This window comes from Dreissena polymorpha, chromosome 6, assembly GCF_020536995.1.
Source record: "Dreissena polymorpha isolate Duluth1 chromosome 6, UMN_Dpol_1.0, whole genome shotgun sequence".
NCBI classification, from domain to species: domain Eukaryota; kingdom Metazoa; phylum Mollusca; class Bivalvia; order Myida; family Dreissenidae; genus Dreissena; species Dreissena polymorpha.
Window position 1 is genome coordinate 29,343,960 of NC_068360.1, and position 25,154 is coordinate 29,369,113.

Genomic DNA, 25,154 nt, shown 5'->3' on the forward strand with positions numbered 1-25,154 from the left:
AGTGGTGAAAGGTCAAGGTCATCCTTCAAGGTCAAATGTCAAATATATGGCGTCTGTCCGTCCGAAAACTTTAACTTTTTAAATATTGAACATAGCAACTTGATATTTGGCATGCATGTGTTTCTCATGAAGCTGCACATTTTGAGTGGTGGAAGGTCAAGGTCATCCTTCAAGGTCAAAGGTATTTTTATTTATTTCAAATGGTGTTCTCATGAAGCTGCACATTTTGAGTGGTAGAAGGTCAAGGTCATCATTCACGGTCAAGGTCATCCTTCAAGGTCAAAAAAAAAATCAAAGCGGCGTTATCATGAAGCTGCATATTTTTAGTGGTGGAAGGTCAAGGTCATCCTTCAAGGTCAAGGTCATCCTTCAAGGTCAAAGGTAAAAAAAAATCCTAAGAGCGTTCTCATGAAGCTGCACATTTTGAATGGTGGAAGGTCAAGGTCATCCTTCAAGGTCAAAGGTCAACAAAACTATTTCAAAGCGGCGCAATAGGGGGCATTGTGTTTCTGACAAACACATTTCATGCTTTAAAAAAAACTGCATCAACATGCTTTTTATGCACCCGGTAGGGTGGCATATAGCAGTTGAACTGTCCGTCAGTCAGTATGTGTGTATGTCAGTATGTGTGTTTATCAGTCTGTCCGTCCGTCCGAAAAAAAATTAACATTGGCCATAACATTTTCACTTTTGAAGATAGCAACTTGATGTTTGGCATGCATGTGTATCTCATGGAGCTGAACATTTTGAGTGGTGAAAGGTCAAGGTCATCCTTCAAGGTCAAATGTCAAATATATGGCGTCTGTCCGTCCGAAAACTAACTTTTTAAATATTGAACATAGCAAATTGATATTTGGCATGCATGTGTTTCTCATGAAGCTGCACATTTTGAGTGGTGGAAGGTCAAGGTCAAAGGTCAAAAAAAAAATAATTCAAAGCGGCGTTCTTATGAAGCTGCACATTTTGAGTGGTGGAAGGTCAATATCATCCTTCAAGGTCAAAGGTTTTGTGTTTTTTTTCAAATGGCGTTCTCATGAAGCTGCACATTTTGAGTGGTAGAAGGTCAAGGTCATCATTCAAGGTCAAGGTCATCCTTCAAGGTAAAAAAAAATCAAAGCGGCGTTATCATGAAGCTGCATATTTTTAGTGGTGGAAGGTCAAGGTCATCCTTCAAGGTCAAGGTCATCCTTCAATGTCAAAGGTAAAAAAAAATCCAAAGAGCGTTCTCATGAAGCTGCACATTTTGAATGGTGGAAGGTCAAGGTCATCCTTCAAGGTCAAAGGTCAACAAAACAATATTTCAAAGCGGCGCAATAGGGGGCATTGTGTTTCTGACGAACACATCTCTTGTTGAGTATGAGTTCCGATAATGTAGAGGCCATTTAACAGAAAATTTGCATGAATGTGAACATAATTAATTTAAAAAAATAGCCGACAACGACCGATTAAGCATTAAGATTCCCAGGTACGTTTTAGTATTTTTACCGTACCCGGGGTACATGTAAGTATTCTTAAGAGTACCGGGGTACATGTACGTGGTACCCGAGCCGACAATGACCAATCGAGCCATAGTAACGCTGCAACTGTCAATAAATTAGTTCCATATGTAACTTTTTTGTGCACGCCGTTTTAGATTGACGCCCTTAGCGTGGCGGGAAATGATCGCACTCATTGTCGCATGAAAGCCAGAAAGTACTATCAGCATTGTATAAACAAAAAGAAAACGTATGGGCTGATTCTGATTTAACATGGCGAAACTCAATTACTATACGAATATTACAAATTCATCTGAAAAACGGTCCAACGATCACAAATGGCATTTTAGAAATAAGACATGCCCCGAGTCGAAACTCATTTACGAAATAGTTAACACAACCTATACACAATGCTTGTTATAATCGAGTGAAAATAGATTCATTTAAACAATTTATACCAATGCACGAGAGGGGTCGGAAAGGTCAATAAGCCATGAACGCACACTGTCGCTAAAACAAAGAGTGGTGTCGATTTCGCAGCGGTTCAGCGACTCGCAGAAAACAATAGGTTGTACAATATTGTTTTTGAAAAATAATACCTGCATGTAAACATTGTCAGATTAAGTCTTGAATGTCTATAATGGTTTGAAACTGTTACTTATTACTAGTACTCGCAAAATAAGTTCTCAATGTTGTAAGTTCTTTAATCGTACAAAAGACAGGGTTATAGAAAGAAAAATACTAATACATGTATTGTTAGTATATGCTAATCGCGACTGTCGAAACCTGTAATATTGTGTGAATCGGAATTTTTCCGTTACGAGGGAATTGTGTATTACTCCGATATTCTATTGTGGTGACATTGTTACGTTCGGATTTTTTATAGGTAGTAAATTGTTTGATTCATGTCAACTAAGGTGGGTGAACCCACCGTTATGTGGGTAAATATGGCGGCATTTATGTATGACAGCAACTTTTTGGAGTTTGTAAACCGTTTATTCTTACACGTTAATACTCGTTAACTCGATTCGTCATATTAATTATTATTAATTATAAATAAAACACAGAAAACCCCTATATGTGTACCATGTGTTATTAAAGTGATCAGACAAGCAGAAAACGTGTATATTGACCGAAGCGTCGAAGTCTTTAGAACACAACTTATATTACCGGAAATAATCATGGGTAGCGGTTCGTCGGCTTTAAACCAGCCTCCGCCTGCGGGGCGCCCGAAACAAAGGGCGAAGCAATCGCACCATGTTATGATGACAGAGTTATCGGACTTGGGGGACGATGACTTCACCATACAGGAGCCCACCCTGGTGCAGTACCACGGGCGAACCGGGCAGACCAACGGCTTTATAAAGGTACCGGGTACTTATCGTTTTCACGTCACCATACCTTCGAGTGTTCCCTCCGAGTACTCCGGCTTCCCCCCCTCCCCAAACAGCAACAACACAATTTAAAATCTTTCAGTAACAGCTTTCGTGAGTCTAGTATGTTTATTAGGTTGAAGTACTGAGACATACTCATACACATGCTGCAGTCACAGGCTTTATTGATTTTGAAATACACACGCACTCAAATATTGCGTCAATAAATGATAGTTGATGTTTATTTTCGTTTGATTGATAGTTGATGTTTTTTTCGTAAGATTATCGATTTAAATGCAAGAATGGTTAGAAAAAAAAAAGATTTAAATCGGGAACTGAAAGGCGAACGGTATCTCACTGTTAGTTTTGAGTATTTAACTTCACACTATAAATCTAATAAAGTTGTGCTCTGGGAAACAAGGTTTTATGCATGTGCGTAAAAGTCGTTCAAGATTAGCATCTGCAGTCCGTATAGGCTAAGCAGGGACGACACTTTCCGCTTTTATTGTATCTTTCGTTTAAAGAAACCTTTTTTGCAAAAATCCAGTTTAGTCGGAAAGTGTCGTCTCTGATAAGCCTGTGTGGATAACACAGGCTAATCTGGGACGAAACTCTACGCTCATGCATTAAGTCCCGTTTTTTAAGGGCGCCACTCAATTTTTACTTTATATCGCCACAGGAAGACCAGAAGGCGCGCGCAGCGGAGGAGATGTCATTCGAGCGGCAGATGAAAAACAAGGAGCTACGACGCATACAGGACGAGCGGCTCAAGGAGAAGCGGTCCCAGGAGATGCACAACTTCCGGTTGGTCAAGGAGGAAGACCAGCGGTTCAAGCTGGAGCAGGCGCGTATACAGGCTGAGGTAAGTAGCTTTTGGTGTTAATGTATACAGGTCGAGAAATGTTGCGTTTGATGCACACAGGCCGAGGTATGCAGTGTTCGATGAACACATACCGAGGTGTGAAGTTTTTTATGAATAAAAGCCGAGTTATGTAGCGTTTGATGCAAACAGGTCGATGTATGTAGCGTTTAATGAAAACATGCCGAGGTATGTAGTGTTTGATGTACACTGGCCAAGGTATGTAGCGTATGATGAAAACCTATGTGTTTGTTATCTAATAAGTTTTAGACTGTCAAATTACACACACTAAGTATTGAAAGCTATTTTTTTCGCTATCATTTTTTCCCAATTGGTACGGTACCGGCACTTTTCCGAAGTGGGCAAACAAACACAATTTGCCGATTCCAGGTAGTCAATAATCATGATCTGTTGGTTAATGCCAATTATGTAAATGATAAATATATCATTGATGATGATCCTGGTGATGATACTGGAAACCGTAAAACAACTGCCAATAATGTCCCAGGTCGTCAAGAAGCATCAGGAGTTGGTCGCTATGGAGGAGAAGGCAAACCGGATGTTGCGCGAGGAGCAGCTCCAACAAGAGTTCATCCAGGTTTTAGTATACATGATTGGTTTATATAGGGCTGCACCATCAAAATGATTGAACATATTTTTCTCGCAGCCATGTTTTAAGCATAAATTTCCACTACTGAATCACTGAAATATAATTGATTTAGAGACTATGGTAAAATATTGCTCTGAAGCGGGTTAATTCCCACTAAAAATGGACGAAATAAAGGTCTTTTTTATTTCTGTCTTGAAAATTACATGACATACCTTTGTTAGTATTAAATCAATTAAATGGTTTTACAAAAAAAGTATGGTTATTGGATTCTGTTTGTGCAAAATGTTGGCTTTATTTTCGCTTACGAGTTTCGCTTTTACATTGAATCATTTAAGGAAACGATTTAGTATATTGTAACCTCTAGCAACAGAACATCGACAGCAACGGCAACTTCGTGTTTGAACCGGAGACGGAGGAACGAGTCAACGTGGCGCATCAGCCCACTGTGCGTAACCCGGCGGTAAGTAGCATTGGGTCGTTCATCAACGATGCTGATTTTTGTTTTCTTACATATGAATAAACGAGTCGTGTTCTGAGAAAACTGGTCTTAATGCATGTGCGGAAAGTTTCATCCCAGATAAGCCTGTGCAGTCCGCACAGGCTAACCAGGGACGAACATTCCCGCTTTTTGACATTTTTCGTTTAAATGAAGTCTCTTCATAGCAAAAATCTAATTTATACGGAAAGTTCCGTCTCTGATTAGCCTGTGCGGACTGCACGAGCTAATCTGTGGCGACACTTTACGCACATGCATTATGCCCGGTTTTCTCAGAACGCGACTCAAATAAAAAGCAGCGAAAAGTCCCAGTTTGCATTTTAAGTCTGCCTATTTCGCCAAAGAATTTCAATCTTACGGGGGCCACAAAGCATCAAAATACTGTTTTGCTGGCCTAACCTATATGTATTCTGGTATTAAAAGGAAGATAACGTATATTGTTTTCCAAATTTTTTCAAGCTATGATCATTTATTTTGATTCTCGCCACAGAAGTTCAATCTGACGGGGGTGACCAAGTCAGGCTGGGCGTTCGAGGACCGAGCTGTACAGGATCTCGATAAGGAACCGGAACCCCGGCCGCCTACCTACCGGAAGCGCGATATCGTGCAGAACACGCACCAGTTCAACCTGTTTGATAAGCACGCCGTCAAGGTAACGAGGAATAGTATTGTGTTATGATCACAATTACTAAGAATTAACACTAAGGTCGCCGTGACGCAATGGGTCTGTCACGGGTTCGATCCGCACTGTGGAGCATTTTAAAGATTTCCCTTCATACACCAAGTTAATGTTCTACACGGGAAACGGACTCGAGAGCGTTTCAACCAGCCGTAGACTTTCCATGCAATCAAGCTTAAATTAATGAGTCGTGTTCTGAGAAAACTATGCATAATGCATGTGCGTAAAGTGTCGTCCCGGATTAGCCTGTGCAGTCCGCACATGCTAATCAGGGACGACATTTTCCGCTTTTATGGTATGTTTAGTTTCAACAGAGGCCCTCCTTACCGAAAATCAAGTTTAAGCGGAAAGTGTCGTCCCTGATTAGCCTGTGCGGCTAATCTGGGACGACACTTTACGCACCTGCATTAAGTCCAGTTTTCTCAGAACGCGACTCAAATAAAAACGAAAATATTGTTATATTTCTTCCTTTATTTTTAAATGTTGATCCCTAAAAAATGATCAAAGGTAGAACAAATCATGAAGAACTCAACCTGAAACACCAAAAACTTAGGGTGGGCACGAAAGATTGGGGTCGGTCGGATGAGTGTAATAACCAACTTTTTACGTCTTATTTGGTAACGAAATAACACAATAGTATCTTTTAAACCAATCGAGTGATTCCCTTTGTCAGGCGCCGTTCCGTGCACGTGAGTCGATTGCGTCACTGGTGACGTATCTGAAGTCGGGAGCGGAAAACCACCTGCAGCTCGTGCGAATGTTCTACCGGTGGATCACGTTTAACATTGCGTAAGAAAACATTGTTAATATTATAAAACAATTATATATTTATTATTTATTGCTTTTTACGAATTGCAAACATTATCAAAATATAAGGTAACAGTTGCGTAAGGTTTGTTAACACAGAGCTTCGAAATTCACCACGACAATCGCCCATCTCGATCAAACGGGTATATTCGCTTATAGAAAGTTTGGTCGTTAATCGCAATCGAAAGAATAAAGCATCCTACAATTGATAACCTTGCCTCACGACTTTGACATTTTTCATGTTTCATTAAGGTCAGTTATCAGGTAATTTTTAAATAACTGACACCGATGAAAGTGATGCCTAGTCAATATAACTAAAATAACAGTACCTGCGCCACTAACTAATAGGTCAATTTTACCTGACAGGCTATATGCCTATCAAATATGCACATAAAACGGCTTGTAATGACTGTGTATGCCACGATGCAGAAACAAAAACCCAAACAGTTTAGTGACGAGTATGTTGTTAGATTGAGCCAAGGTAATTTGTAGTAATATATCAATGATAACCAAAGCTTTAAGCATGCTTATTAGACCGTGTCGGTATGCAGGATCAAATGAGCCCCGCTCTAGAAAAACGGGGTTCAGTGCATGTGCACAGGCTAATCATGGACTACGCTTCCAGCCTAAACTGGATTTTCGCATTTTCGCAAGGTGAAATTTTTGTAAACAAGAACAAACAAACATAACTATGGAAAGTGTGGTCCCCGATTAGCCTGTGTGGAGTGCACAGGCTTATCTGGGATGACACGTTACGCACATTTATTAAACCCCGTTTTCCCACAACGCGGCTCAAATCAGCCGTACTAAACCCGCCATTCTTTACGTGTGATCAGGTTTGACGTGGAGGGCTACTACGGGGAGACGCAGCTTCAGTCGGTGGAGCCCGAAGGCGTGCTGCAGGCCGGTCTCACCATCTCCGAGGGGTACGCCAACCTCATGCAGGCCATGTGCAAGTGAGCATGCGCAGAATTTCTATTTGTTTGTTTTCGCTTGTTTATATATTGTTATGATTGAATGTAGTAATGTCCGGTTTCCCCATATCAGTGGGATACGCCGACCTCTCGCAGGCCATGTGCAAGTGAGCATGCGCAGGAAATATATTTGAGTTTCGCTCAGAGAAATAGGGCTTAATGCATGTTCGTTAAGTGGCGTCCCAATTCTGTTCAGTCCGCACAGGCCTATCAGGGACGACACTTCCCGGCTAAATTGAATGTTTGTTTAGAAGAGGCTTCGTGTAAGAGAGCAATTCCATAATAGCGGACTTGTCGTCCCTTATTAATCTGGGACGACACTTTACGCACATGCATAAAGCTCCATTTTCCATGAGGGAAGCTCATTTGTTTGTTTTGCGCTTGTTTGCTATGATTGAGTTCAGTGGAAATAAATGCGGAATACAAGGAACGTTTATTTTTGTTTATTAAGATTACATTGATACAACTATTGATGTCCTGATATTTGAAAACCTTTGTTGTGACAGTGTTGAATTTTCGTGAAGAAAGTATATTTTGACTGATGAAGCGCTACCATTATCAGGTTAAAAATCTTCAAATGCACTAGTTATTGAATAAGACGGGCCACGTTATGAGAAAACTGGATTTAATGCATATGCGTAAAGTGTCGTCCCATATTAGCTTGTGCAGTCCGCTCTGGCTAATCATGGACGACACTTTACGCTTTAATGGTATTTTTCGTTCAAATGATGTCTCTTGTTAGCGAAAATCAAGTTTATGCGGACAGTGTAGTCCCTGATAAGCCTGTGCGGACTGAATCGGCTAATCTGGGACGACAAATTACGCACGTGCATTAAGCCCCGTTTTCACAGAGCGAGGCTCATTTAGAAGTAAACCATTAGATATATCGGTTTGTCATGATCCACTTGTCAGGTTCGAGGGTATCCCGGTCAAGGTCATTCAGGGGATCGTCAAGGGCTACGAATACCAGATCGGCGACATTATCAACTTCACAGAGTCCCACCTGTGGCACTTCTGGAACGCCGTCTACATCAACAAGAACTGGTTCTTCGTCGACTGCACCTGGGGAGCTGGTCTCGTAGACCGGAAGCGGAACTGGATCCGACAGTTTCAGGTAAGGAATCTCTGGTTGTGTGGGCGTAAGTGTGCCATGTTATGCGTGCTGTCAAGTATTTGGTGAGGATCTGCTTTTGTTTTCAACACGAATATTGTATTATTCACGTGTTCATTATTAATGGCAGGACATTTGGCAAATATTCAGCAACACCAAAAAGCTTAAAAAGCAAACAAAACCCAATACAATAACACAAAAGACGACAGCATACTGACCGAAAATACACCATTTTATAAAATTGTTCACGGCATTTTTCTTTACAAATCGATATGATTTTATCTGTTATTCCAATAAACAAATTCAAACCATCATCCGAAAAATCCCGCACCAATTTCAGGATAGATGTTTTCCTTATATTAATACTCTTATCTCATGCGGTTCAGGAATTTTATTTCATCGTGGACCCTGACAAGATGATCGTCGACCACTTCCCGTTCATGGACAACGACCTGCGAGAGAGCGCCAAGTGGCAACTACTGGCGTCTCCTGTCAGCGCTAACTCCTTTAATCAGAGGCGAGTACCTTGTTCAAGTTGTAAGGGGTGTGGGTAATGTAGTAAAATATCTCCAAGAACATTCTTTTGAACATTGTTGATTAATGCGAAAAGAACAGATTCGGCAACAGGTATTTGAAACATTCAAGGAAACAGCTTTCAGGAACCAAATTATTCAAAAATCCTATTGACCCAATACTATTCCCGAAAACGTTCAGTTATTTAAATTATTTCTTAATAAAAGGAAGTCTTAACAGGAAAGCATTGCTCCTGTTAACCAAAAGCACGAAATCTTCATAAATTTCCTTCAAAACATTAGCTCTGAACAGACGCCGTCAAATGCGCCAATTAAAGTCAGGCGCATGCGCGCGCACTGTTTCAGACTGAAGCTTGAGCGCGCGGCCCTGGAGTGGGACGTTAAGCCAGTGACGCACACGCAGCACCACATCATCACGGTGCGGCGCGAGATCGAGATACAGCTGCAGGAGGTGGCGGACATACTCGAGGAGTACTCAGTACAATTCCAGGTTGGCTTGTATTTTTGTGATTTGAATTTTTAGACATTTTCAAAAGCCGATTAACCAGTACTATGTGCACATACTTGTGAGATAATTGTCAACTGCCTTATTTTATCGCAGTTAGGGGAGAAAGGTCGTAGGAATATTTTCGTGACTAATCTTCACTTTATGGCCGGGCGGGGAATCAAACGCGCGATAGGTCGCAGTGGTATAGGGGATAGGGTGTCCGCCTAGCGACAGGGAAGTCACGTGTTCGATCCACACCGTGGGAGCGTTCTAAAGATTTCCTTCATAGACACCAAGTACTGGTTCTAGGCCCAAGAAATTGACTCGAGAGCGTTCCAAATAAGCCTTAGGCTTTCTATTCAATCGAGCTAAAATAAATACATGTAGGTATAAACTAAATGCGCGATCCTCGGATTTGCAGTCCAGCTCAATGCCAACTCATCAAGCCGGTCCGGTTTTTAAACGTGAAAAAAGTCATTATTATCAACCTGACATGCGCAAGGTCCAGACGACTCGAAAAGTATCTAATGGAGTAATCCTCTTTTAAAAATAAGCTTCTTCACTTCGACATGGATACCGTAGGACTTCGCAAATATCAAGATGAGATATAACATATTTGCACTGGCCATTTCTTTGTTTAGGTACGGGACATTTATTATAAATAGGCACCAGAGATTGGCATGCATTGGGTTTCAAATACCCGGTAGAAACAAATTGCAATTGAAGCTTTTAATGAAACAAACGTTACAATTTTGTCTGAATTAAACCTCGTTGGAAGAGTTTGATCGAGTCATTGTATTAGAGATTATTGTTATAAATAATAAATAGACGTAATACGGGGTTCATCGGTCAGGTAGCAGGTTGAATCTGGCCTCGATGTCTTTAAAATAATCTCCAGTCTGACGATTCTATACTAACCGCTTACTGGATCGGATGTTATCCCCGTGGAGGTCAAGTTCAGATAAGTTTCAATATTCAATCATCGCCTTCTTGTCTTTTAATAATTGTTTTTTCACTCCATGGGGATGAAAGCGAAACGTCTTTGTAGAGTAAGATATTTGATTGCTTGAAAAACGGACGCCACGATGTTTTTTTAAACGGTCAACTTAACGTAACCTCTTACTAATATGTGATGTCGTCAGATAATCACAAGCATGGGTATGATTGAAAGAAGATTGTATCTGTCACTGCCTGCGCTATGTTGTCGTTGATTGTATACTGGCGTTATCTGATTATCAGCATCAATATAGATTGTTCCTAAAACATATTAAATGTTCTTAATAATTTTCAAGTCGTATTGCACTATATGTTGATAAACGACACGTTTGTTTCAGAGAAAGGACGGCAGCCGGAATCTTGACCAGTTTTTCTTTGCGTGCAAACTGAACAACCGGACGCTCAAGATAACCCTTCGTCCACCGGAACAAGTAGACTATATTCTGAACATCTATGGTCAGAAAAGCCTGGACGCTTCCGGAAAGTCCGAGGTATTGGTCACGTACATACTTAAGTGCGTCGACGTGCTCGAGGAACTTCGGCAGTTTCCGCCGAATTTCCGAATCTACGGCGCCGTGCCGAACTATCAAAAGTTTGGTTTCAGTTCCGATATTACGAAGTGCTGTGAATACACGTGCAATTCCGGTGAAATGATTTTACCTATTAAAACGAAACGTAGCGTGAAAGTTATGACTAAACTTGAGCACATTGACGAAAAAGCTGACCTCACTAACTTCTGCCTTGTCACTGCGAAGGAACACGGGATATCTATCAAAATGCGATTTCCTTTTGAAGGGTATTACAAATTCACGCTTTTCGGAAAGGAAGACGACGCCGGTAATTTTCGGCCGGTGGCTACGTTTTTAATCGACTGTAACCAGGCTAGTCACGTGCACTCCGGATTTCCGGTTGCCTTTGACGCGGCGCTCGAGCTGAAGTGCACGCTTTTCAAGCCTCTGTGGAAGGACCTTCCGGCGAACTCCACCATCACCGTTGTTATGGGCTGCGAAAACATCGTCAAGGCAAGTCTCATGTACAAAGATCTCGTGATGGACGAGAATCACGTGTTCGAGGGAACGGTCACCACGCCACCTGCCGGCCAACCGTTCACTATATACGGGCAGCAGACGGAGAAGAGTCCGCTGGTGGGACTATTTCACTTCACCGTATTCTGACGCAAAGTACATCCTAATAAATTTAGGTTTTATTTATGGCGATTTATGCCGAAATTAATATTCGAATATTCCATCATAAATCTTTTCTAATATCATCCCGATCGTCAAACGATGCATATGATTTGAACATAAAAGCTGTTGAAGCGAATACCACAATAAGTATTTGAATATTTTATCATATACTAAGACAGAACTTGAGAAACGATTGAGCTGCTAAAACTTTCTGAGTGTTTAGTAGCTACACATATACTTCGTGAGACAAATGATTAAATGTACTAACTATTCTCAGCTACATGTGTGTTGTCAGGATTTAAACTTGTGTTACGTGAGAGCAAAGTCCTGCACTACCACTGGATCACTTAGGCTCTAAGTCAGTTGGTGTTCATGGCTTATAAAAGTCATGTTATCAATAATCGTATACTACAAATTATGGATAAAAGCTTTACAAACGCCTTTTATTGATTTTTATTCATGCTTAGATCTTTTTTTTTCGATTGTTATACTTAAACGAACTATTATTTAAATAGCATTCTTAGTTGCGAATCTATTTTCGCTTGTTTAAGTTTGGAATAACATTCGTTGGAAAATTATCATTTTGAAAATCATTATTCGCATCCTTTAAAATCTGTGTGTATGTTATTTAAAATACAAGTTGTTTTCAATTATAATATCATTACAAAGACTAATTGGTTATACATTTTTATTTTCACAAATGTACAATATAATTGTTCTCGGTGAATATCTTAAGTATATTAGTAGTTGATATTTTTGTTAATATTTGTGTGGAAACGTAACCTGGCCTTAGGTCAGCACATAATCCAAATGCCATTAAAAAGACTCGTCCGAGACAATTTTTACATGGTAATTATATAGTTGATACAACATGATAATATATCTATAATACTAAAATCGTAATAATACATATATTACTTCAGCTCTAAATGTCCGCAAAATACATTCTCTTCTACCAGTTAGGTGCTTTATTTTATGCAGCCAACATTTCACATTATAAAAATATGAAATGTTTTAACATTATCTGAATAATTGTTGTAAACAGTTTTGGCAACATATACTCTACATCGCTCAATCGTTTTGCATTACAATCGATTCATAATTGTCAAAATTTTAATTTATAATTAACATTTGCAAAACTCTTTGTACAAAATAACTCAACGTTCGTTGTATAATGAACGCTGATTTATAGACATCAGCTTTTGTAGAAACCTGACAAGAACTTTAGCCAGGAAATTTTCCGATTGGTCTATTTGTGAACGGGTCATTTTGATTATATTTATCTGTTCCCCGATGAATGAGCATATTATATATAACATATTCACCAGACTATTTCCACCAAATCCACGGCCCATTCTCTAGGGGCGGAGTTTTCTCCCCAGTACCCTGAGCCACGCCCCTTGACAACATGTTCCCGCCTTTATTGACGTACATGACCGGCCAGACGACATACTCCAGGAATGCTCCACGCGTCGTGTACTCCTTGAAGATGGCTTTGTTAAACTGAATCCGGGCACCACTGGTACGTTTCTGACCGTTCGTATTCCTTCCGGTCTGGCGAGCGGAAATACCATGGGACGACTTTCGTTGTTTGACGTCAAGCACTAATGAGAAAAACATGTATTTCATTGAAAACAGTATTTAACGAAACTTGTTTTTAGTTATCATTCGAGAATATTATTATCAGCACCACAGGATATGTTTATAGATATTTAGATTTTAGAAAAGGACAACCAATTAATACCGTCAAACGATCAGAAGAAAGTATTGGGAACATTAGCTGAAAAGTGAAGTTGTTGATATCGAAGGTCATTTATGATTTAAAAAACACACTACAAAAGCATTGTCCACTACACGGCAATCTAATTGCTGAAAAATGAGCTAACCAAACTTCAAGCAAGTTGAGACACAAATGCTTTCCTAACCTACGATATAACGAGTTTAGGGGTTCATACCGCGTTCCTCAAGACCAAGGTCCGGCCTCCCCGGGCACTCCACAAAGACAGGCGGGTCAGATGCCGCCATCAGCAGACAGAGTCGTGCGCACTCTAACAGGTAAGCTTTAACGTCATCATTACTCAACAGATGGCTCACTCGATCATCGGCGCCAATAGACGCAACGATCTGCTCAATTTGCTGTAATTATGACCATCATGAAAATTATCTGCATCTAAATAATAACACTTGAAGATGAAGAGTCCTACAAAGCACATGGAGCTTTTTAAAAGCGCAGGTTAAAAATATGGACCATTATTTTGCATGTTAGAAAGGACCTTCTTACATACATCCAATCAGCACGGGTACACAAGAATTTGTCTTGCGTATTTGCATGCAGTTTGATTTTTAAGTACTTCCTACGAATAAGTCATGAAATAACTGAAAACATATCAATTTGAACAGATATTTTAAAGTCCGCTGAACAAAGAAGATATGCAGTATGAAGACGAAGATAAATATGTTTTAACCGGCTTCAACGACGGAACTATTCCTTATAAACAAGCGGCTACAATATACCTGTGGACAATAATTGACGTGTTTCAGGATTCCTCGCTTTCTGCGATCTTTCAGTGGTTTCGTCAAAATCGCATCATTCTGAATTGATGACACTAATAATTATATAACTCTTAATGTCAAAACACATAACACAATTACACCACAATTAAGCATGAACGAACTCCCTTACGCAGTAATACCCACAACGTCGCATTTCGTTCGTTGCACATGGAAACTTGGAATAATCTGGTGATAATAATTTACGCTAGTTTAAAAAAGGGTATAACGTTCGCAAAAATTAATGTAAAAAAATCAATATTGCATAATATCATAAGGAACAACGAATTCTAAATTTAAATGTTGTACGTGATATGAATAACGGCCAGGGATGTATCAACATTTTAATACCCCGCTATATCGTTGCGGGTGTATAACACCCCGCTATATCGTTATGGGTGTATAATACCCCGTTATATCGTTAGGGGTGTATACTAGTCCGCTATATCGTTACGGGTGTATAACAACCTGCTTTATCATTACGGGTGTTTAATACCTCGCTATATCGTTACGGCTGTATAATACCCCGCTATATCGTTATGGGTGTATAACACCCCATTATATCGTTAAGGGTGTATAATACCCCGCTATATCGTCACGGGTGTATAAAACCCCACTATTTCGTTACGGGTGTATAATTCGACCATTTGAGTACCTTGTCCTCCTCTACAAGGAACCATCTTGTCAAATACTGCCAAGAATCCTCTATCTCCGCATAACAAAACACGTTTGTAATCTGTAAGTATAAAGGTATGCTATATTATTATTATTTTATTATTATTATTATTATTATTATTATTATTATTATTATTATTATAATTATTCTGTGCATAATGATCTGCGTGGTATATGTTATACGATCCATTTCCCACGTTTATTTATTCAACTTAAATACTCTCCTTTTGCAATAATTCCATTGTTATAATGCCAATCACTATCGCGGTCATGTACTACGTACGATATTATATGATGTACACTACTTATAGCTGAATGATAACTTCCTTTTCAAGTGACCTTTTGATGTGTAATATAACATTGTTAAGACTTACGATGTTTACGCGGTAATACGTTTGTGTTCTGTTCCGTTTTATACACGTTATTAGGTTACTTAGTTTATAAGCCATTTGAAAGTTTATATTTTGTTAATAATTTCCGGAAATGGTATATATTATACTGAAAGAAATGTACAGACGTTTAACATTTTATCTTGAAATACATGTACTTCTGTTGTCATCCATCAAGCATTTACATCAGACGAATCAAGCATAATCAATTGAATTTAAACGCAAGGAATATTCATTACGTTGTACGTATAAATTGCACAATCTCCACGCAGAGTTGTCGTTCCACGCCCTCACAAACAATTTCTACCATCACAAGAAAATCCTACCAGATTTGGTAGGATTTTACTTCTTTGTTTATGTATCATGTTGTGAAAAATAGTATCATTTTCTTAAATATTTGGAAAATTGTGTATCAGTTTAGGTTCATAATAAAAATAAATTAACTTAATTAAAAAATAAAATTAACAATGGGAAATTATTATACAACGTGGCCAGGCTATCATCACGTGGTTGGTTATAAAGGCAGGGATTTGATTCAGCTATGCTGGTTCCAGTCAAATCTCTGCGCGGAGGTTGTAAATTGCATTTAACACGGCCATGAGTAATTAACAGTTAAGACAGAAATCCATCACCACGCCATTTGTTTGTCTGTCCAAAGATTTTTTAAAATGTATTGAATTTTGAAAGTATATATATAAGTGCTTTATATTTTTACGACAAATATAAACCCATCATCTGGTATACTTAATCCTTCTTTGACAGGTTTTTACTGGTCAGAAAGATATGAGCCGTGTTCGGGGAAACTGGACTTCATCCATGTGCGTAAAATTTCATCCCAGATTAGCCAGAGCAGTCTGCACAATCTTATCAAGGACAACACTTTCCGCTTTTATGGAATTTTTCGTATAAGGGAAGTCTCTTCTAAACGAAAATCGAGTTTATACGGAAATTGTCGTCCCTAACTACAATATGCATACTGCACATGCTTATCTGGGACGACACTTAACGCTCATGCTTACAGCCCAAAACGAGGCTCATCTTGTAATGTCTTTACCATGAACATGTCCAGTAGGAAATCAATGGTTTCTCTTTCCGCTCCATACATTATTCTATTCACGGTCGAGTATGCGGTGGTCCACTGGTTGTCGTACAGTTCACTGAACATCTCTGCCAGTTTTGTAGGCCTGAACTGGTCACTGAGATCGGCGATGTTCGGATTGTTGTCACGTAGTTTTGATGACATAACAGCGCTCAGTCTGATACGAGAATGGTGCATGCGTAAGACGTGCAAACAATTCTTATTATTCTCTTATTGTTTTTCTACATAAAAATCGAAATTGATATCAAGGCAGATTAAAAATAATCATTACGTTTCAAATGTTACACAATACCTATTCAAACTGCTCGGCTTTTTTCATAGGCGTAGCGTCAAAAATAATGTTGTCCTCATCTTGGTTTAATGTATTCGCTCGGGTTTATATGAGCTTTTATTCGATTTCTAAGAATGCAAAACGGTCATTTTAAAGATGCATATAAAATATGTTATATATTATTAAATGTGGATAGACAAACTGATTTGTACCGTGTCTGTAGGTCTTCTTTCTCTAAAGTCGCTCTACGTAGTTCGTCTTGAACGTTTTGCAAATGTGCGAGGCGATGTTCTAGTTGGGTGACATATGTTTCTCGGTCTGACAATTGTTTGCTCGAGGAGGTGAATGGCCTGAATGAGAAGGAACGTTGTTCTCGGTCAATATATTTTCAATCGCTATAACGAGAGCGTACATAAGATATTATAATTAGAACGTATGTTTCTTTAAACGAATCTGATTATTTCATTGCGCTTCTTTTATGGTCCATATTATCCCATCGAAATACAAATACGGAAGTTATTTGGCATTTGACAAATTACGATAACACAAAACATTAAACAAAATTGGTATTTATGATGAAACTATTAAGGCCTTACCGTTTTAAGAACATGATGAAGTCCCATATGGGTACGAACAAATAAGAGATCATTCTTAGCGGCTCTGTAAAAAACAAAACACGGGCTTAAAATGTACAGACAGTATATTCATATTAAAACTGTTATTCAATAGCAATACCTGTTCATGGAATGTTTCATTTGAAAATTGAATCAAACGAACACAACTAATTTACATTCGTAATCATTGAAACAAAAGAACAACCTAATAAATGAGATATCGGCGACGGGAAGTGCAAAAGCACTCATGACAACATTAAGACTTATTAAAAAAGATTTAAAGTACAACTTCAATAATATTGCAAAGATAGGAACAATAAAACTCGATTGGTCATTGTCGGCTCGGGTACTACTAACATGTACACGGAAACTCTTAAGTATACTTTCATGTACCCCGGGAACGGTAAATATACTTAAACAAACTTCTCTTAAAAAAACTGCATCAACATGCTTTTAAAGTATAAGTTTCGATAATATAGAGGCAATTTAACAGAAAATTGACATAAATGTGAACATAATTAATTTTAAAAATAGCCGACAACGACCAATTTAGCATTATTTTTTTTAAATAGTTGGGCATAACTCTAACTTCGTTCATTAAAATAAATAAAATAATTTTAAGTATTGCTCTTTCTATAAATGATATTGTTGAAAAGGACTCGAGCAGGTTGTCACAGGTTTTTGTCAGAATCATGCCACCCATTGACATTTTTACACAAGGGTTTATTTAGCACTTACTGATTAGACCCCTTGTGGTTAGCGTGTGGCTATGGTATTAATTAGTAAACACATCATTTTAAATGAAAAATAATCAAATTATAACGAAAAATAAACTTTTCTGAAAAAAAGTCACTATCATATATATATATATATATATATATATATATATATATATATATATATATATATATATATATATATATATATATATATATATATATATATATATATATATATATATATATATTTATTCAGAGAAGATAAGTTTTCGTTATAATTTTATTATTTTTTTATTCAAAATGATGTGGGTTTTTTCTAATCAATATCATAGCCACACGCTAAGCACCTGTGGATAAGACGGGGTTGTACAGTACAGGCAATGTGTACTTTGACAAAAACGCGTGTCCGCGGTGTTCAATTTTCCCAATGGGTGACATTTCGCAGGGGGGGGGGGGGGGGGGCGGACACGCTACTGACTGCGGTGTTCGGCGAACACCTGAAATTGCCGCGATTGCACGCTATCGTTAACGTGAACACCCGTGATCACCGCGATGCTGCGCAGCCACCGTAAACACCTGTCTGCAAGGGTCATTTACACGTTTTAAATGTGCATGTACAACATAAAATCATATACTTCATGTACATGTAGATATTATGTGCACATTTTTTATGTGTACTTAAACTCGGGCAGTACGTTAAGTCGGAAACTAAAACTAAGCGTTTAGATGATCAATACGATTAACTTTTATGGTGTTAATCAATGCAATAGCCCTTTTTGTTTTCACAAAATTGGGTTTCATTTTTCCCGATTTCCAGAAAATGACTTGTAAATGTTGCATGAAATCTAAATATAGCGTGTTACAGCGTGTTTGATTTTTATTTTATTCAGATGAAATGTCAATTCCAAATCATTCGGGAGCTACCCCGGTACTTGAGAAGAAATTCACGACAAAACTTTAAATCGAAATTAAAAGATCCCAATGTTGTCTGCGCTACGAAGATTTTGTGTCAAAAATAAATACACCCACGCCAATTTTCGCGCGCTTTTTAAGGTTCAGAACAAATAAAATGAAAATATCATGGGCATATATACATGTATTTATTTTTGGCTACAATTTGTAACAGAACATGAACTCTACACGACGCGCACACTAGGCGTCAGGTAATTTACGCATGTTGGAATACACCTGTTCTGATTGGGCGCTTAATTCATCAAATGTTTAAATAGAAACATATGCAGAAATTCATTTGATAGTTTAGAGATATGGCGAACGTTTGTGATTTTTGCATTTCTATCACACTTTTATCGTCAACATTGACCAGAATTTGCATGAAATCGGAAATCTCGGGATTATCGGGTAATGGACAGAGACGGGAATGTTTGCATGTATGCGGTAATCGATTGTGATTGTTCGTAATCGTTGTTAATTTTTTAGACACCAAATGACACCTATAACATTCAACCGCACGGTAGATTCTTTCTGCAAATTGGTACCGACCTATGTTTATGTTCAATTATTTTATTTCTAGCGAACAGGATGAACACTGCGGTAGATATTATGGGTCCGCGGTGATTCGCGGTGTCCACCTCATGGAAAACGACCCCCACGAATATTTGATCTGAACACCCATCGCGGGGTTCGTTTGGTAAGCGAACACCGTAAAATGAACACCGCTACGAGTGGCGTTTGTCAAAGTACACGTTGCCTGTACTGTAAAGGTAGTTTCAATTTTCAGTGAAGTGGAAATACGATTGTAGGTTTGTTCAATAGTAAGGAACAGGGCACACGTATATGCTATGCACCTAAATATATAGTTTTATATAAGGCTGTTTCATAGGGAGAATGATTTGTATTACTACCTAATGATTATAATTTGTGTTACGTTGTATTTATCCTTTATGTTTTTTTTTTTGGGGGGGGGGAGATGAACTAAGTTATCCTGCTTGTCAGAAAACTATGCAAGTTGTATTCTGAATGGTAATATGGTCTATATTATATGCTTCGAATAAATGAATTAACATATAAAACATTGCAAACTTTAACAAAAATAAATACAAATGTAGTGTTCATTTGTTATTTTACAAGAGTATCAGCCAAAAGACCGGTACATTTATATTAATTAATTATATTAATATCTATTATCATGAATTGTAATAAATGAAAGGGAATGACTGACTTATATATCTTCAAACTACATACCGGGTACTAGTGCAAATGTACTTTATTGTTATTGTCTATAGTTATGTATTTATTGGTGTTAACGCTCATTGCAAGGTCAATATCGTCAACCGTCCAATAAGATCTGGTTTTTGTTTACACAATAGTGTAAAGAATCAATTCAAGCATGTTAATACAAGTTTTGGAACGCAAGAACATTGTTTCACGAGAACATAAATAAAACTTTACAAAACTATCATCTTTACTTTTGTTTCTACAAGAAAGATACTTTTGTTTAAAGATACCAAATCTTCATTAACACTTATATTGTTACAATGTAAATTGAGTCCTGCTGAATTTAAAGTCATTTTTCCTCTGAAAATATTAAAAAAGATATCCTACTTTTAAAATATTCACATATATTCCTAGATTGAACCATTCTAGCGTTTTCCTTCTCTCCCAAAGTGACTTCTTCAACATCAACAGCGTGATAAGTGTAACTTGGCTGGTCCATTTAGAACGACGAAATCGAAAGAGGAAGTAAATTGCTGTGCCGGTTAGGCCAACATTTTTATATTTTGTTTAACGGTTACAGATTTTTGGCCAAATTAAACACGGAACATATATAAGAACTTGCACCAGTAAGGACATGAAATGGATTAGACAGTTATATTTATAGTAAAATATACTTTTTCCTGCAGATATACTTAAGTGACTGGTTTCAAAGTGAGTTTGTTGTTTTAATTTTACCGGTAGTTTGTTTTAACAAGCCTGCTCTATCATCGTCTGTTCAAAAAGTCTTCTTCTTGAAAATAAAACACATTTTGTTTTGAAATGAAATTATAATTGGCGTTTCACAAATTAATTCTATTGGTTACCACTCAGCTGAAACCCGCCTCAAGATAAATAAGAAGAATATGTTGGCCTGATATTTGAGAAGAAGTAGCCCCCATTTGCAACACGTCAATACGTGCACGATTGAACTCGGTTTCAAGGAGTAGGAGTGTAAAGCTGACATACCGACTTTTGTGGTTCTCATGGTGTGCATGTACAAATGGAGTGTCTTTTAATTTTGACACTTCTATCGTTTAGACAGAATTATCGTATTCAATATATTTTGCAGCGTTGAATGTTCGCGTGTCTTAAGGTTCATGGGAGGGATAAAATTCATTAAATCTTTGATTTGGTTTTTCTTCATTCAATGTAGTACAATATGGTCAAACTATATATCATTTTAAAGGTAAAGACGGATAGAATTACATAAACACATTTTTGACATTCAATATTTTTTTTGCTTTATTCGTATTTTTGTTTACAACCAATACATTTTTACACTAATTCACAAAATTTCAATCTAAAATTAGGAAGGATATGCACTACCGTAAGTTGAATAAATACAAAGTTATATACATATACAAGGTCAAGTTAGCAACATTTCACAAAAAATATTGTCAGAAAACAACAAATGAGTTATTATTCAACTGCATTTTTGGATAATTTTTCTAAACAAAGTTCTTAAAATAACTAAACTGAACTACTACTTAAAAAATCCAGGTATGGTGGATAATAAGAGTCACCATTCTATTTCAAGGGCTAAACAATTTTGCTATAACCAAATGGAAAATTTTAAACCATCTCAAATTGAAAGAAATTGCAGACGACATATAAAATTGTAAATAAATATAAAGAAATAGGTTTGGCTGGGTAGAAATCATTGTGATAAAAGGAGATATTGCTCATCAATAACAAGATTTTATGAGTTTTGTGCAGACGACTCTAGAAATCATAGTTGTACATAGAAAAACGCAGCTAGGTATCATGGTTTTTTCTTTCTTCCTTCCTGAACAACGACTGTCCTTGTACCGTTTTGAATAATGTGTTCCTTTTGGCAAACCGAAGCTTTTTATACATTTGTATATCGATTCCTTCTACCCATTTTGAAAGCGTGGCACTCGCTGTGCTCCGTAGAAAAAAAACGTGCATTTCAAATCGGTCGAAATCACGTGAAGTAGTAAGAAAACCAGGTATGTGTATACACATACCTGAGAAAACACATCATTATTTTGACAGTTGGGTCGCGACTAGTAAAACAACTGTTAACATTACTCAGGAAGAGATCGCGCTTAATAACAGAAATGATCACACAAAGATATAATCACTTACCCCATTTCAAATATTTTCCAGCTGAACATTTTTCCCCACACGTCTTTTTTAGTGTATTTGTATTGTTTTTCTGGAGCCGAAGTGCATCTCACATAATATCCATCCGACTTCCGTTGTTTTCACTTTCGTTATAAAAAACTCCGTTTAAAAGAATTATTTTTACATTTAGGTTGTTGAAGCGAATTATTATTATAAATTATCAATACAATAGTATACCGTGATGAATTGAACGGAGTTTCGTATCGATCTTTATGTCAGTCTATAAACGTACTATTTTGTGCGCAATAATACAAGTACATGTGATTCAACAACAATTGTAAACATTGGTGAAATGCTTCTTACAAAGTGTTTTTTTTTTGTTTATGATGTCTGATCATGCAGTTTGCACACATCAACGGAAAGATTACAATCTTAGGCATTTGTCATCGTCAACCGTTTGGAATGTCAATTAGGCGATTAGTGAGTTTTTAGCATGTTTCTTTCAATTTTATTAATCTAAAAATGGCTGCCCCCATCGTCATGAAATGACATGTGTTCGAGTTTTGATATTTCTAGATATGTATTTTTTTTTACTATTTAAGCGTACCTTGCCCTCATCAATGTCGATATTATTAACTAGTTATATAATTTTCCGCCGAAATACGTTGAATAAACACCATCCAGATTTTTGAAAATAATGTCTATTTTTGTGTTAAAATCGCTTTATATTTTGATTGATTTTGTCGATGGTATGAGATTGTGCTGCACAAAATTGGTAGCAGTTTGAAGGAAAACCATCCTTTTAAGCAAATATGTAAACATTTTCAATGTGGCACTCTGCGTTTAGTCAAATTTGAGTTCAATTCTAGGGTCCCACATTTTTCAAACGTAAGCCTCTACATGAACTTTAATTTCTTTGTTGGTTGGTATGTTAATGTTTTGCAATATTTGCATTTCAATCAAATATTTTATAGGTTGGTACGTTCTCTTTAAAATCTCAATCTTTTTTTGAGTTGGTACGCTTGTATGTTCATACAAATACTTCTGTGGACACGTATTTTTGTTACTCAATTATAATATCGCTATGAGTGTTATCATTATTCTGCGGGTTAGTGTGTTTGTATCCTTTTTATTATCCAATTACAGTGCTACGTACATTTTTTTTAATTGGCTGGCATACACGCGCAATTCATATGCTGGTAGGCACGTCAGTAGAAAAATTATAATCTTTTTAGATTAGAATGCGCAAATCTGAATAATCTGCCTGCACGCATGCTAAAATGTCAATCACTTACATGGTTGATTTGAACTCTTTATTGTTTTCACTGTTTTGCTATTTCTTAAAATATATCAAGTAAGTACTAAATAGAAAAACTCTCTTGTCATGAGCGTCAAAAATCCTTCTTAAACAATTCTTTTAATTCGGTTCTCAACACATCTCCAGAATCTCAATCATTATCAGGCTTGAATCTAAACTATTATGAGCTTGAATCTCGATATTATAGGGATTGAATCTGATTCTAATGAGACGGGTTTTGCGTTAAAGAAGATATACATGCATAACATCATTCGTGTTGTTGTTGAATGTCAGTAGTTCCATTTTATAGTTCCAAATGGGATTATTCACTAGTATCAAAATTATTCTTACGGGGGGTATGCTAGGGTAATTTCATACATATACTGATGCCTAAATCTCAATTATTTTATCGGTTGTTTGGATGCAAACGTCTCCCTTATGTACAGTTTTTTCAGGATCTTATGACCTAGCTTGGTATGTATGAGTGTGACCTATCGAGGACGACGACATCGGAAGAGGAAGTAAATTACTCTGCTAGTGAGGTCAATACTTTTATGTTGTGTTTCCCGGTATCCATAGCCGATGTTTCGACCAAAGCAAAAACAACGATAACAGCAACAGCGAAAGTAGCAATTGTGAATCCATTTATATTTTTCACACCGACTTGGTTTATACTAGAACATCAACCAGTAAGGACATACAAAGGAGTGGAAAAAATATATATATTTAAACATATTTTTATCATTATACGGTTGGTTTGTAGGCTTTTGTGACCATAGTAATAAATCTCTGAGTTCGCGTGGTTGTATTCTTTTAATAATGCAAAACATGCTGTGTACATACAGCATACAAACACTATTTGTAAGCTAGTAGGCACGCCTGTAGATTGATTATAATCATTTTAGATCACAGCCCAAATCTCAATATTATTTTGTGTATTTTAAGTAATTATTTATATGGTTTATTTTAACTGTTAATGATTGTCATTGATTTACGCTAGATAGTTTGTACTAAATTTTTTTTTGTGTGTTATAAGCATCCAAAATCTTACTTACATACTTCTTTTGATCAACATGGTTTTAGAATTTCAATTACTATAAGGCTTAAATCTAAGTTATGATAAGGCTTTAATCTCAATTACTATAGGGTTGAATTTCAATAATTATGAGGCTAGATTCTCAATTATTATGGGGCATTGATCCCAATTATTAAGGATCTTGGATATCAATTATTATAAGACCTGAATATTAATTATTACGAGGCTTGAACCTAAAGTTATTATAAGGCTTTAATATCAATTATAATGAGACAGAAATCTAAATTTTTATGGGGCTTGATTCTCAATTACAATATGGTTAGAATCGCTATCATTATGAGACAAGGATCGCAATTATTTTAAGCCAAATTGAGGCTTAAATCTCAATTATTATAGGGCTGAATTTCAATTATTATATGGATTGAATCTCAATTAATATTAGGGTGGAATCTTACGTATTCAAGAGTTTGAACCTTATTATAAGGCCTGAATCTCAGTAACTATACGTCTTTAATCTCTATTGTTCAAAGTCTTCAATGTCAATAATTATAAGGCTTGAATCTCAATTACTATAAGACGTATATCTCAATTATTACAAAGATTGAATCTCAAGTA

The 25,154-nt window shown here is 37.1% G+C and overlaps 2 protein-coding genes across 2 annotated transcripts in view; one reads left to right on the forward strand and one right to left on the reverse strand.

Moving 5' to 3' along the window:
• Positions 1-2,319: 2,319 nt before the first annotated feature.
• LOC127835550 (kyphoscoliosis peptidase-like) overlaps positions 2,320-25,154 on the forward strand; it is a 143,513-nt gene continuing 120,678 nt past the window's right edge. Inside the window, exons 1-7 of the mRNA XM_052361985.1 lie at positions 2,320-2,842; positions 3,528-3,710; positions 4,216-4,305; positions 4,682-4,777; positions 5,304-5,465; positions 6,166-6,281; positions 7,136-7,255. Coding sequence (XP_052217945.1) covers positions 2,657-2,842; positions 3,528-3,710; positions 4,216-4,305; positions 4,682-4,777; positions 5,304-5,465; positions 6,166-6,281; positions 7,136-7,255 — 953 coding nt within the window. The 5' untranslated portion in view covers positions 2,320-2,656. The remainder of the gene's footprint in view (positions 2,843-3,527; positions 3,711-4,215; positions 4,306-4,681; positions 4,778-5,303; positions 5,466-6,165; positions 6,282-7,135; positions 7,256-25,154) is intronic.
• Positions 12,262-20,613, reverse strand: LOC127836422 (uncharacterized). Its single transcript, XM_052363059.1, has 8 exons — positions 20,467-20,613; positions 17,168-17,231; positions 16,784-16,921; positions 16,256-16,457; positions 14,793-14,873; positions 14,102-14,179; positions 13,543-13,723; positions 12,262-13,191 (listed from the first exon to the last, which is right to left on the reverse strand). Exons 1-8 carry the CDS (start codon positions 20,576-20,578, stop codon positions 12,917-12,919), a joined length of 1,131 nt encoding a protein of 376 aa, XP_052219019.1. The 5' UTR covers positions 20,579-20,613; the 3' UTR covers positions 12,262-12,916.